Raw genomic sequence first — 15,005 nt, 5'->3', positions numbered from 1 at the left:
ACATCAGGCTGGGAGAAGGCAGCACCTCAGCAGGGATCACAGCAAATTCCATCTGAGCACTAACCTGGGAATGGCTCATAGCCAGGGGCATCTCTGCTTACCTTCACTGGTCACTCCTTCTTCCAGTTCGTTGCCTTTCTGCAATGGAACAAAAAGGCACATGAGCACAGGCACTGCCTCCCTTCCCTGTCATCCCCTCCACCTTTAATACAACTGGACAGTTTCCACCACTTGTTTCCACATATTAACCATGGGAGCAGGGTGACCTGGGGAAATCACAGGGCTCCCACCTCGGGAGGCCGGTGGGGACTGACATTTCACTGTGCTGCAGAGCAGGAGGGCGAGCACTGAGGTGCCTCTGAAGATTGCTGGTGGACAGCTAAGCTTTCCCTGTTGGATCTGAATGCCAGTCCAGCGCTGTTTCCCCTTCAGACACTAATTCTGGTCCAAATCTGAGCTGTGTGAGTCACACACACACTGTACCAGATGGCATCTTTTCTGTCACACAGTCCTTTAAAAAGTCAGCTGCGGTTTGCATTGTGTCTTCAAATAAAATGCCCTTTTAGCTGACAAAGGACACGTGCAAAATTGTTTGGGGTCAACATTCCTCTTGTGAGAGTTCATTTTAGGCTTCATACAAAAATATAGCAGCTTTCATGTGCCCAAGCTGCACAAAGACAAGAGCAGGGTGAGCTGGATGAAGGATACTGACAGCAGTTGGTGTTTGTCCATCAGAATCAAAGGCTGGGAATGCCACAGGGTCACTGCATTTCCACCAGTTTGTGCATTTCAATGTGCTTTTCAAATAATAAATTAAAAGTCCAGGGATAGGCATCCTTGTCAATCTATCAGGATGTTTAAGATGGGTAAAAATACTGGTGGAAAACCTGATGTTGAAACTGCTTTGAAAAGTAAGGTATTTTCTATACTTGGCTTCTCTGCCAGGAGTGGGAACACACTGGCTGTCCTCACATTTTAGAGCCTGAGCATCTCCTGGCTTCCTACTGCACTGAGGTTTCCAAAGGTTCACAGCAGCCTCTTCACAGGCAGAGCTGCTGCTTGTCCCAGTGTACCCCAAAAAAGGGTAAGGAAATACCAATTATCTCACCTAACCTGCAGCTTCCTCACCTGGGAAGCAGAGAATTGAAATGAGCTGTTAACAAAACAAGGAGGAGGGGACCCAGAGTGAAAAACAAAAATCCAGTCCAAATTTTCACAGGCATCTCTCTGCTGCACCCACACAGGCTGGGATGGGGACCCAGGGACATCCCCAGGCTTGCTCAGGCATTTCCAGGACACTTCTCTGCTTTGTTCCTTTTGAGCAAGCCTGTGCTGGGGATGACAGATGCACAGAGCTACCTCCATATCTTTCCTCAGGTCTCCTCTCCCTCTAAATTAATTTAAATGGCAAAGACAAAAGTTTATTGGTTAAGCAGAGTGGACATGCTACATTTACTGAATTTCTTTAACAAAATGAGGCCAGTTTGTAATGAAATTTGAAAGTGACTCCTGTAGCAAGGCCTGACAAACCTACCTGCAGCTGGAACCCAGTGACATTTCAGAGCCAGCCAGTCAGTCTGCCAAAATCAAACACTGAACCTGGAATCAAACACTGAACCTGGAATCTGTTTAAGCACTTCAGGCACCTCGGGAGAGCTGCAGGATTTTCTTCCTTCCCGCAGAGCCAGCTCCTCCAGTGCCAGAGCACAGGCTGACGTGCCAGAGCGTGCCTGCAGCTGAATCCCACAGCTCAGGGGCTGGGGGACACCCTAAGGAGTCGGGAGTTTTCTGCCTCAAGGTGGGAGAATGGAAGGAGATGATCCTTGGGGATGTGGTGAGTGCAAGTTCAGTTCACTAAAACCATGTTTTAAAAGAACAGTGTGAACACAGCCCACCACCCACCCCTCAAATTGCACTTGGCTGATTTGAGTCATATGCTTACACTGAAAAAAACCAAAATAGAATAAATGTGTACTAGTTTATCCTGCTTAAACCAAATGTGTGTTGGGACAGCAAAACAAACTCCAGGGTGAAGACAAAGCTACTTTTAGTTCTGCTTTTTGTTTGTTTGTTTAATAATTACTAGACAATAATCATTTAGGAGAAAGTTATAAACACTGAAGAGAGACTGTTATAAATCTTTATTATTACTATTATGAAACATGTCAAGACTGCCTGCCAGTTTAACAAAGACATCTTGATTTGAAAGGAATCTAAGCCCTGATCCAGCATCTCTTAAAAGCATGCCTCAACATAAGCATGAACTTAGATCCTGTCTAAATAATGAAGCTTTAAATATGGACTTCAAGAAAAATTCAGGCCATATTTAATGCTTCCCTATTTGAGGATCACAGTCCCACATTTTCTGGAACATGTGCTATTCTGTGATGTTCACATGGAAAAGGGAAAATAAAACAGCTCAGAAAAAAAGTGTTTTGATTGAATTGCTGAACACGACCCTGACTCCTCTGCTTGGATATTGCCTTCAAAGGGAACCAAACTCTGTTTGGGAAGTTTCACTGCTTCCTGCTATGAAAAGTACCAGGAACTCAGCAATGCATTGAAAGTTACCCGTGCAAGTGAAAAATGAAAATATAAAGAGTCTCACCAAGTCGGTACTGAGCCACTCCTCAATGTCATCCATGACAGAGGACTGTGCAACAGGGATCTAGGGAGTGCAGCGAGAGAACAGCAAGGCAGGCAAAAACCAAAACACATCCACAATCATGGCCACAGAGCGATGGAAAACGCCAGAAATAAGATTAAAAACAAAACAAAAACAAAGATGTAAGATGTGCTGGAAAAAAAAAAAAAAAAGAAGGCAACAAAATATAAATGGCATTTCAAATAAAGAAACAACTTGGAAAGGAAATTATGAACAACAAGGCTAAAAAAAACAGGAGAAAGATTATGGGGAATGACGTGACTGGATGCCAGTGTAAGATGAGTAACTTCTCGACCACATATTAAAACCATCAAGGTGGACTGATGATTCTAATCTTGATCGTGAAATGCTTTTAAGGGTAGAATACTGGATATCAGTTAGGTTTTGAAATGTTAAATTTACACCTTTTGTTTTTATAAAATGGGTATTAGCCACAGTGAAGGGTTAGAAAAAAGAGGGGCTCAAAGTCTTCAGGCAACACTCCTATGAAAACAAATTGGTTTTCCGTGCAGGTGGAGAAGTCAGAGCCCAGGGTGCAGTCATGCTTCCTCCCAGATCCTCCTCCCACCACACCACCAAGCCCTGGCAAGCCCTGGCACAAGGGTTTAAAGCAAAACTGTCCCAGCTCCCAGTTCCCACTCCTCAGCCAAAGGTGACCCCCGGCAGCAGAGCCCAGATTGTGCCAGTGCAAAGTGTGGAGTCTCAGGTGAGGGAGGAAGAGGATGGGGCAGAGGAGGAGAGCACAGCCCCAGAGCTGCAGCAGGGTTCTCCAGAGCAGCTCAGGCTCCAGGGATAGTTTAACACTCAGGCATTGAAGGTTTGCCTCTGCTCCTGCAGTGGAACTGCTCATGGTGCCAGTGTGATTACACCGGGCAGCACAGAGGCAGCTGAAGGGCAGCGATGTCACGCAGTGCTGAGGGTAACTGGGTCAGCAAAGGGAAATTACTAAGTATTAGGTGTAGAATTTCCTGACTTAACTACACTGCTTAATACAGCAGAGGCCTGCCGAGGTAAACAGGAAAACACCACAATAGATCTGGTAAGGACAACCTGAGAAATAGTTGGAAAACAATGTCAGACATGTGAGTTCCAGGCCAGGGCATGGCAGCTGAGCAGCAGGGCTGGCAGGGAGGAGACCTGGCACTGCTAGAGGGACTCTCCTAGGCAGAAAAGCTGTCAGGGGCTCCCCACAGCTTTGCCTGAAACCTCTCACAGGAATCCCACCCTATATGTGATAAAAAACCTTGTGGATGTGGTTAGGACATGCTTTAGTTGTGGCCTTGGCAGTGGTGGGTTAATGGTTGGACCTGATGGTCTTGGAGGTTTTTTCCAACCTTAATGACTCAGTGATTCATTAAGAAAAGCTGGAAGAGGCTTTGCAGATTAATTTCCTGGGAGATGGAGTTTTCTCAGGCACTTCTAGCAGGGGGAGATGGACAGGTGCTGGATCACACAGGCTGAGGCTGTTTAGCAAAGCTCCTCAGGAATTTTTGCACAGAATCAAGTGGCCCTTTGTACTGAGGAGGCCAGTTAAGCCCTTGCTTGAGGTGAGGTGTGCTAAAGTGGGTTAGTTGTGTCCAAGAACTGGAAATCCAGAACTCAAACCAAAGCATCTCCCTCAAAGAGCAGCACCAGGAAGGTGGCTGGGGTCTGACTTGACAAGTTGCTGGATAAAGAGACAGTCCCCAGGGTCACAGGTACAAAGTGACAGTCCCCAGGGTCACAGGTACAAGTGACATTTTGCTTCCAGCGAATTCATAAAGAACCCAAACAGAAAATAAATTCCTACAGTTTCCTCTGGAATGGGCCAGATTTAGGATAACTGTCCCTTTCTGATTTCCTGAATCATGAACACACAACACTATCACAGCTGGCCACTCACAAGGGAAGAGCTCTAAGCACCTTCCAACACATTCCTTCCCAAGGACAAGCTGCATCTTGTAAAACTGTCTCCTTGGTTTAACAGCTTTATAAACTACTGGCTTCAGAGATATAAAGTAATGATTTCATTCATCCTACAGCAACCTAAAACCTACTGCAGATGTTGCACTGCTGCCTCTCTCTTGTGTTGCTTAACCCTGTGGAAGGTGCAGCCTCTGAGCTGTTGCTTGGGTTGCAGCTCAGAAAGGTGATTATGTTTCTCTAAGGATAAGAACATGTACATGGAAGGGAGGAGGGAAAAACCTGGTTTATTTTTCCTTTTCTGTGAATAAAATTTACAGGAACACAGGGGGCTCCAAGAGAGCTGGAGGGGGATTTTGGATGAAGCCCTGCAGTGACAGGACAAGGAGGAATGGCTTTAAGCTGAAAAAGGGTGGATTTGGATTAGATATTAGAAGAGATTATTCCCTGTGAGGGTAGGGAGGCCCTGGCACAGGTTGCCAGAGAAGCTGTGGTAGTGTTCCAGGCCAGGATGGATGGGGCTTGGAGCAATCTGGGATAGTGGAAGGTGTCCCTGCCTATAGCAGGGGGCTGGAATAAGATGATCTTTTTTTCCAACCCAAACCATTCCAGGATTTTATTAATATAAGAGCAGCTGTTCTAAAAAGTGTGGCAGTACACTGCCCCTGTATTAGAAGGAACAGCAGCTCAAATCTTGATTATCCTCAAAACATGACAGATGACTGATCAAGTACTGAATTCCTGAGAATCACAGGACTCTTGAATTTGCAGAAGTTCTTGAAGAACAGCTCAGCAGCACAAGAGTTTGTGCTGTGGTGTTTCGTAAGAATTTTTAAAAATGGAAATAAAAAAAAAAAAGCAAAAAAAAAGGAATTCTACTTTCAGCTACAGCTACTTATAACAAACAAACATAGCCCTCAGAAGTGCAAGAGCACTTCTTGCAGAGAAGCAGACAAAGCTGTAAGATAAACATCTGAGTGTGTCAGCCGTTTGCTATTCAGCACTGACCTTTCAAAAAGCTTTCCCTGTCTCCCAGCACACCCACAGAAGTGCTGAGGGCTCCTATCTATTGCTCCTTCCATGCACAAACTTCCAGTTTACCTTCCTGAGACTCTGAGCCCCATCTCCTCATAAAACATGGGTTACATGTGTCAGGTTTAATTTGTTCAGGAATAAAGAGGGAGGAAACTCTCAAAAAGCAACTGGAAGTTTAAAATTAGTTTAAGGATAACATTGTAACATTTATTTTTCATTTTAAACCCAGAAGAGAATGTACAGAGAAGCTCAGGTTATGCCAGTCAGTTGGGCACTTGGCAAGTCTTCCCCTTTCAGAAGCCCTAAACTGAAAAATGTGCAGGGGAATTTTGTTACAACTAACCCCTAAATCACAACAGAGGCAATGTAAAAATAAAATAACTAGTTTGCACATTAAAAAAAGGCAACAGTTTCTGGGAACAAGTAGCAGCGGCAGCCACAGACTACATGGAAAGAACTCTGGAATGGGACACTGCCTTGTTAATATTTTGATTATGCAAACTTGCATGGTCTAGTGAAGCTTTCAGTCTTGGCAAGAGAGCTCCCCAGATAGTGCAGGCTGCAAGAGCTGTTTGTATAAAGATATTGTGATTTTTTTTTTTTTAAGGCTATACTTACAGGAAATGGAAATTAAGTCACAAAATATTTTTGGGTACTTCAAGTAACTGGCTCTAATTAAAAGCTGGTCTGATTGTTTAAATTCCTTTTTTATTTAGTCTTTGGAAAATCCTACAAATGGGATCATCTCAACAGTCCTGAAAGAGAAATGGTTTTAAAAGGAGGGCTGGGAGAATAAAAGTAAGTGCTCAATCCCACAAAACCCATAGGAACCTGGAATTCAAGTTCCTACTTATCTAATCTAGATTGTGTTGATGTTCTCACTAGCAATCAAAAGCCAAAGAGTATTGCCAATATTTTTCCTCAGAAGTCATAAAATCCAATATTCTACCCTTAAAAAGACAGTTTAAGGTTATTATTATCACATTTTATTTCTATTAAAAATGATCCCACTGGAAAAGAAGCAGGTATGAAATGACAATTCAGGTCTCTAGGTGAGCTCATTAATGTTCTTAAAATGTTTAACAAGGTTTATGCTAATTGTTGCTAGACTACTGCCTTGTAATAGCTTAGTTAATTCCACTTCTTTCTAGATGTTTAACAAAGCTGACACCAGTTCTTGGTTAGTTGCTACTCACTCCCCCTTGCTGGTTAGCAGTAGTAAAGGTCTGTCATTCCTACAGCAGCACTAGGAGCACACTAGCAGGCTACTCCAGCTTACTACTACAGCCTTACCATCTATTTAAAGCTGTTGTCATCTTGAAATAGCTGCTTGGCCTCAATATTAGACTATGCTTGACTTCATGTGCAAGGATTAAATGAACTCCTTGGTTACTCCTGAGTGTGTTTGCACATTGCAGGGCCGGAGCTGGGCTGCAGCGTGTCCCCAGGCTGTGCCCTGGCTCTGACAGCTGTACAACAACAGCCCAGCTGCATGTGGCAGGCGTGTCCAGGCAGTGCCACCACACTGCCACTGCCACCAGGGCTTGGGCTGTCCCTGCACAGAGCTCTGCAAACACCACAGAGACCCCTGTGGTGTTTGGAGGCTCCCGCTTGCCTTCAACAGGGAGAGGGGTCCCACCACATGGGAGAAATGAGACCTTCACATGCCTGGTTATGGGCTTATCCACAATTCAAGCACTTCAGTCTCCAAGAAGATGATGCTATTCAACAGTCTCATGTTACCCAAGTCATTTCCACATCTCAGATCCTATCTCTCTCTTGAAGGCACATAGCGGCATCCCACTTGGTTACTAATTAACAGAGGTTTCATTTAATCTTCACTCACCTATCTTCCCTACAAAGAGGGCTCTCCTGTCTAGCCAGGCATGCTGCTGCCAGTCAAGATAGAATGCTGAGTGGTGTTCCTATCACTTTCTGTGAATTCTGGTTCAGTTTCATCCTTCCCCTGCCACTGTCCCACTTAATGTCCTAACATGGTGTGGCTTAAGCAACACCTACTTCTCACTTTCATAACAAATAACCCATTTGGTATGTGAGTGGGTTGAGAGATTATTCTAAGAAAGGAATATATTAATGCAAATCTCTGTCCAATCTCATGAGAAGGGAACTGAGACCACCTAAATGTGGCTCTGTGGTAAAGTCTGTGCCTGATTGCTGCTGATAGGGACCCCTGTGTGAGACCTGCAAAACCCAGATCTGCCACTGAACAGCTCACCTCCCATCCCTCAGCCATATAAAAACCAGAAACATTTTCTGCCAATATAATTTTGTCCATTTTAGTTTTGTAGGTAGAGCTGAGATGGATAAAAGTGTGGCTTGTGTCTGTCCCCATGGTTCTGGCATCATCTTGATGGCAGAACTGAGCCACAGGTTAACTGGAAACAAGAACAACACTGCCAAATTCACTGGGACTGCAAAGGTGTGTGGTGAACTGGGATGCAGAGAAATGGAGTGGGAAGGATTCAGCCCAAAGCTGAAATGTATCAAGCTTGTAGAGAACAATGTCAGGTTGTGAGGGATGTGAGAACCACTCTGGCAGGTGGAGAATTCCTTTTGAGTGGGTCTCAGTGTTGTGCAGGCACAGGGAACAGCAGTGTCAGCTCACCCCTTTCCTCACCAAAGCACAAAAAGTACCCACAGAGTAGGCAGAACAAGTTCATACCTGGGATTCTAGTTATCCACTGGCATTGTAAATGCTACAGGTCATATTAATAAACACTGTTAAGAACTACAGCCAGTTAAGAGAGAAACTGAGTTAATGATTAGTTCAGTTTTATTTTAGGTATTTCTCTCTTGTGTTTAGCATACAAACAAGGTGGCAGGTTTGTAAGAGCAGTGACTGGTTGACAGCCAGGCCCCCTTCCCTCCCCAGATCCATATGCCTCCATGAATGCTGCAGTATCCTTTTTCCAGACTGAATAACCACAAGCCAATGAAGGAATATGCTGTTTGCTTTTTTAATAAAGCACTGGTGTGAGTGGTGTCAACAGCAGGGGTGCTGATTTCATGCTCCCCAGCTCTTGTAAACAGTGGAAAGGCAAAGAAGAAGAACTAACTCAATCACTGGATTATTCATTATGGATGAACATCTCACAGTGGCACAGCACACCCCTGGCTGCAACAGAGCCACTGAACAGCGAGAGCCTCTGAGCCACAGCCAACAGCATCAGAGGCACAGCTGATCCTGCTGCTCATTTTACAGCTTTTCACCCTCACCTTGTGAGCTCTGGGTGCCTGACAGCACCAAAATGACACTCTGGCTCCCAGGGACGAGTATCCACAGTGGGCTTATCCACCTGTGTGAGCAGCCATGGAGCTGCTTTTGGGCAGGCAGAGACAGCACCTGTCCCATCACTGTGTGTGCACCAGCCGTGCAAAATTCTGTCAAATTCCCAAGCTGGCCCTGAGAAATAATCTGGATTAGCCCTAAATCCAGAAGAATAAATGCAAGTGTTTCACAGAGTAGATACTGCACACTCTGGATTTTCTAAACTTTAAGCTTTCTGGCATGTTTCTCTTTTTTAAGCACTGGGCAGCCCAGTCTGGGGCATTCAGGGCTCTCCCTGGAGTGAGACATTCCTGTTCCTGGTGCCCAGCCCCACATGCTGCCCTGCCAGCACACCCCAGAGCAAAGGGAATTCTCCCTGCACTTCTCTGAACTCAGCTGCAGCCAGGACTGTCTCAGGAGGATTTTCTATAGTTAGGTCACATTATTGGTACTAATCTCAAACACTTAAAATGATGGATTACATGGTCCAAAAAAAAATGGTCTCAGAACTTGGCTTTAAGGCACAGCTGAGGGCATTTTTCCTTTCCTCTGGCTTCTGCACCTAAAGCAAGCTTTGAACTTCTCTCTGCAAGCACATTGATGAAGGACAACTTCAAACAAGGTCAGAATGTGCACAGGTTCAGTGATCTTCAGAAGCCTGATTTTATCAAGGCACTGGCATCACCAGACACAGGAATTAAATCCTTAAAGCCAGAAACACTATTGTACCTTTTGGAGTCTGATTCCTAATGCCAGTGGGGTTGAAGATGCCAATCTGGGCAGCAGTTCTCCCATCCCCTTCCTTGCATAAAGAATGATCCCTGCATTACTCAGTTCAATTCAATATGATCCTACAACTTCCCTATGTTTACTCCAGACCATGAAGCTAAGCACTACCAGAAAAAGCTGCTTTACAGACAGATAGCAATGTCCTCTTTATGAATAAGATCCATGAGACTTGTGTTTATCCCTCGAAAAGTGGATACTGCATAAATAAATCAAGACAGTAGAAGGAACCAATTGGATCCCCATGCCTCTTCTGAAGGTGACGTGGGATCCTACAAATGATTCAGTTATTTACAGGTCTTTGTGCTGTATAAACCAGAAATTGGTGCAAATGTTTCCCTTTGCCCCAGGCAATGATGCAGGTGGGAAATAAACTCCTTGTACTGTCCGATTTGAAGCGGTTCAACAGGGCAGGACGAGAGGTGAATGGAGGATGGTTATTCTAGGTCAGGGACTGGGGTGGGCAGGAGGAATTCACTGGTGAAGTCCTCACCATTCCTTGTGTAATTAGCCACTTGTCTATGGGCTCCATGTCTGAGTTCCCACCTTTACCTCTCCTCTGTGTTGAGAACAGAAAGGTCCATAAAGAGAGAAACCACAGCAACAACCCGTGATAAAGTAATAAAACAGTTAAAAACTTCACATACACAGACACACACACAAACACACACAGAGTTGCCTACAGTAGCTTCTGGCAGCAGCTGTGTCCCCCTCTGCCTGTCAGCTCTGTCCATAAGGGGACAGACCTCACCCAGAATTCTGCACTTCCTACAGACAGCTCACAGCGTTTTAGCACTCCCTCCATGATGTCCTTAAAAATAAAAATAATAATGACAAAATAAACCAATCGCTGGCTAGTAGTGAGGCTGATGTTTGTCATCTTCTTAGAAGAAGGAAAAGTGAGGCTGTACAAGCTGCTGCAGGCAGTGAGACTGCCCTGGAAACTCTTGTGTGACAGTCTGTGGAGTCCCCCTTGTTTATGAGGCTGTGGGTTGCAGCACCCCCTGCTCATGTCCTTGACCTCAGCAGACAGACTGTGCCCCACACAGACAGCACAGCACCTCTGCAATGGTGTTGAGTGGAGGCAAGTCAGGGCAGTTTGCTGCAGTGTCCTGGCAGCCTTTCAAACTGCCCCTCTTGAAAAGCACAGAGGTGAAAGGACTGCTGATGCATCCAGCTCCCCTGAGCAGGCTGCAGACTGCATGGCACAGCACCACCAACACTCTGAGGTGGTTTTGTGTCCTTCAGCACCTCCTCCCTGAGCCAGGGGATGCAGAGTCATCTCCAGCTCTGGAGGGGCTTCTCTGGGCTCAGCAGAGTGCAGTGGCTCCAGCCCAGACCTGGGTGAGCTCAGCAGAGAGCCATTGGTGTGTTATGTACGTCCACCCAGACACCTCCCTGTCCCCATTAACACAGGTAATGGAGAATCAGCTGCAATCTTTTATGTCTCATTTTATGAGGGGAAAAAAATAAAGGGAAATCATTCCAATTTCATCCACTCTCTGTGTAACAGCAGAGAATTGTTTCTTGGACACCTCTCCTCCCGTTTGTGATCATGCAACAACTCAGTGGCAACAAAAGCAATTCCCAACATGGAAAAGCAATATTAAGAAAACAGTGTATTTTTAGCTCATCTTGTTTCCAGCTGCTAAATCACATTAAAAGCCAGCTAATGCCACGTGATCAGCCCTGTCTCTGCAGACCATTCTGAGAATGACTGCATTAGAAACGTTGGATGTGCTGAATTCTGCCACTGGACAACTGTGCTGGAACGAGACGTGTGTGAAGAATGTGTTGCAAAGCTTTTGGCTCCTCCCCAGAGCTGTTCTTAAATTAGCTCTACCCAAATTAAAGCCTGGCTTTTCGTTTACTGAGCACTGCCAGTTTTTTGCTCCACATGCTGGGGCTGGTAACTTTAGGAGAGTTTAATTCTTATTTCCTTTAAGAAGAGACACCCACAAGCCTCGCAACAGTTGAGAAAAAGTGTTTACCAATTACAGAGCAACTGCATTTCAAAACAAGCTCTTCTGATTACATGTTACAGTCTCCAGGACCTTTGAAAAGAGGCTGAAAGTCTCAACATCTCATAGCCCCAAGTTCCACAACCCAAAAGGCATTTACCCCAAAAAACTTTGACCCTCAGATGAGCTTAGCCACAGCCCTTTGAACTGACAGCACTTGGGGCAGAGCAGCAGCTCAGCTGGTGTGAATGACATGTTGTGCTGCTGCCTAAAGCAGAACTGGCTGGGGAGAGAAGTGTTAATAAATAAAGACATGACCCTGAGGCCACTGGGGGATACAGCCCTCTTGACCAGATAAATGCAAGGCCCTTGCATGTGGTTAGCCAGGAACAAAGAGCAGGATCTCAAATCCTTCCCCAGGTCCTGCCAATAACAGTTCAGTGATATTGGAGGCTTGGGATGTCACACTGGATTCAGGAATTCCTGTGAAGGAATATTTCTGCCCCTGCTCCTCATGCTTCCCCTTTTCTCTCAGTACTGCTGCCATGAGATTTTGTGGGGCTCAGCTCCAGCTGGCCATGGGGCTGACCTGGGTGATAAATTGCCCTTCCTGCAGGAGGACAGGGACAGGAGGATGCAGGCAGGTTTGTGGGGTGGGGGATGCTCTGTGAGAGCTGAGGCCCTGCTCCCACTGAACGATGGCCTGGGCAGGCAGGCAGCTGTGATCTGACCCCAGCTGGCTCCCAACACAAATTCCCCCTGGCTTGGAGCACAAGCTGCCAGGCATGCCAGCTGCCCAGAGCACTCCCACTTCATGAAAGAACCAGGGTGGGATCAGCCAAGGCATGGGGAGGCAAATCTCCCCGGTGAGAGGCATGTGCACACTGCATTGGCTCTTCCATGCTATGCTGGCTCTGCCGTGCTCCCTAGTGGTCAGCACAGCCCAAAACTGGACTGGAAAAGGCTCTGGCTCTGTTCTCTAAAACCTCACACACAGCTGTGTACAAAAGAGCAGCAGAGTTTTTAAAAGCAGGGAGGTAGAAAGGGGTTGAGGGATGATCTGAAAGCTCCTTCACTTCTGCCTTCAGCGAGGGATGCAGACAAAGCTGCCCAAGCTCTCTCACCCGTGTTTGAAGTGTCAGCTGCTGTGAGGTGACAGCACATGGGGCTCTTCTGCCCACACAAGAGAGCAAGAGCCTGCCCTGGGCAGACAGAACAGGCTGCAAGCAAGGGCAGTTATGGCAAGGAATGTGAAGCATTAAAAGTCTGCATCATTTCTCTCCCTGTAACTTGTGTATCCATGCACTTGAAACAAAATCTAGTAGATTAAGACTTTCATAAGCAAAACCAAACCAAGCCAATGCACATCAGTGTTCACAGTATATTCCCTACTTAATTCTCCTCAGCAGTGATTCCAGGCAAAGAGCTGGACTCCCCAGACAGGCTGCAAGGACACAGGAGAATTTACCCATTGTGATTCTGAAGTCTTTTAGACTGAAGTGCAGCATCCCTTTAGAGATCATTACTGAGACAGTACTTGCTCCCAGATATCAATTCAAAATAGCCATTACTACCACGTTGCTGGAATACAGAATGAGAAGCTCAGTCAAAGCAGCCAGCTTGGATTCCACGTGGATAACAAAACTCAGAGCTGTGACCTACCCCTCCTGTGTTCTGTTTCCGGACATCCAGGGCAGATGCCAGTCCTTTGACAGCCTGTGGGTCCTCGTATGTCACGCTGGAAGAGAAGAACAAACCACAGAACTAGCAAGAAACTCCAGCAATCACCCATCAGCAATCAGGCCTGGGTTGGAAGGGATGTTAAAAGATCCTCTCATTCCACCCCTGCCATGGGCAGGGACACCTTCCACCATCCCAGGTTGCTCCACACTCTGTCCAAACTGGCCTTGGACACTTCTAGATATGGGGCAGCCACAGCTTCTCTGGGCAACCTGTGGCAGTGCTTCAACACCCTCACAAGGAAGAATTTCTTCCCAATATTCAATTTAGCCCTTCAAACTCTCTTAGTTTCAAGCCATTCCCCTTTGTCCTGTCACTCCAGACCCTTGTAAATAGTCTCTGCTCATCTTTCTTGTAGGCTCCCTTCAGGTATTTGAATTAGGTCACCCCAATTCCTTCTCTTTTCCAGGCTGAACAATCCCAATTCTCCCAGCCTTTCCTCATAGGAGAATAATACCCTGGATACCCTGATTTACTCCCCTGGAAACCAGAAAGCAAATTCTTTTTCTTAACAAGACTTGGAGGGTACTGTGTGCACCCCAAGAATACTGTGTGTACCCCAAGGAGAGGAGCTTGCTCTGTACAAAGGCCACCCATCAGTTTTGGAAAGCACCTTGAAGCAAAGAGAGTAAGATCAGCATTATGAAAGGCAGGCAAACAGGTCACAAGGCACCCTAAGAATGTCCAGGAGCAAGTGGGGGACTGTGAAAAGAGGCCTGATTGCAGATTATGTTTAACAAAGACTTGGAGATGACATCTGGAGCCTGACCTTGCCGTGTGCATTGGGGGGAGGCAGAGCGAGACTCAAAGAGAGATGGAATAAAGCAACTGCAGTGAAGCAGACAAAGAAATGCACTATTTACAGAGCTGTTAAAAGCTTCTTAAATTGCAATGCAAAAGGGACATGTAGCAGTCAGGTGACAGAGGCAGCAGCAGCAGCATCTCCCAGAGCACAGTGGTGAACCATGAGCTGCAGCAGACACAAACACGTGCCCATAAATCCGCTCCTGGGAAGGGCTGCTGAGCAGGGGGAGCCCTCTCTCCTCCTCCTGCTGGCTTCTCCCAAGCTGTGACAGCACCCAGAGCTCTCACACCCAGAGCTGTCACCTACACACCACAGCAAGTCACACTCATGCCTCTCCTCCTCCCTGCTGCTCTGTTTATACAGTGCACAATCCAGGGAAGGCAGAGCAATCCTCCCTTGTGAAATCACGGGTGATCTGTGCTCCTTGTTCCATTAGGTACGGGTGGGAAGAGTAGTTTTGTGCTTCATTTAGCACAAGAGACAGAGGGACCTTGATTAGATCTCTCCTGCAATGCCTCTCCATTCTAACTCTACATTAAGGCTCCCAGCCCAAAATCTCCAGTGGTGGCTTATCCCTCTACATGACAGAATTTCTTCTGATACCATGGCTGAGGCAGTACCAATAGCTATATTGATAACTGCAAATAAAAGAGCCCAATAAATTTGTAGGCTCAAGTTTTCTGAATTTTTGATAAACTACTTAACAGCATTTCTTAGCTTGAGACAAGATATTGATGATGTTCTGACTGCTTCCTCTAATGTCTGAAGCCAGGAGGCAAGAAATAATATATGGAAGAAAAATACCTGAGTGTGTCTTTTATT

General features: G+C 46.0%; 1 protein-coding gene across 2 annotated transcripts in view; it reads right to left on the bottom strand.

Moving 5' to 3' along the window:
* Positions 1-15,005, bottom strand: part of TOM1L2 (target of myb1 like 2 membrane trafficking protein) — a 56,402-nt gene that overhangs the window by 5,673 nt on the left and 35,724 nt on the right. The window contains exons 12-15 of one of the 2 annotated variants that reach the window (XM_058035157.1): positions 13,301-13,376; positions 10,171-10,236; positions 2,609-2,668; positions 102-138 (exon numbers count right to left, since the gene is read on the bottom strand). In XM_058035157.1, coding sequence (XP_057891140.1) covers positions 102-138; positions 2,609-2,668; positions 10,171-10,236; positions 13,301-13,376 — 239 coding nt within the window. The remainder of the gene's footprint in view (positions 1-101; positions 139-2,608; positions 2,669-10,170; positions 10,237-13,300; positions 13,377-15,005) is intronic. The other variant, XM_058035158.1, reaches the window with a different exon arrangement.

This window comes from Melospiza georgiana, chromosome 16 (assembly GCF_028018845.1).
Source record: "Melospiza georgiana isolate bMelGeo1 chromosome 16, bMelGeo1.pri, whole genome shotgun sequence".
NCBI lineage: Eukaryota > Metazoa > Chordata > Aves > Passeriformes > Passerellidae > Melospiza > Melospiza georgiana.
The sequence above is the reverse complement of the archived record's forward strand: the minus strand, read 5'-3'. Positions and strand labels throughout refer to the sequence as shown.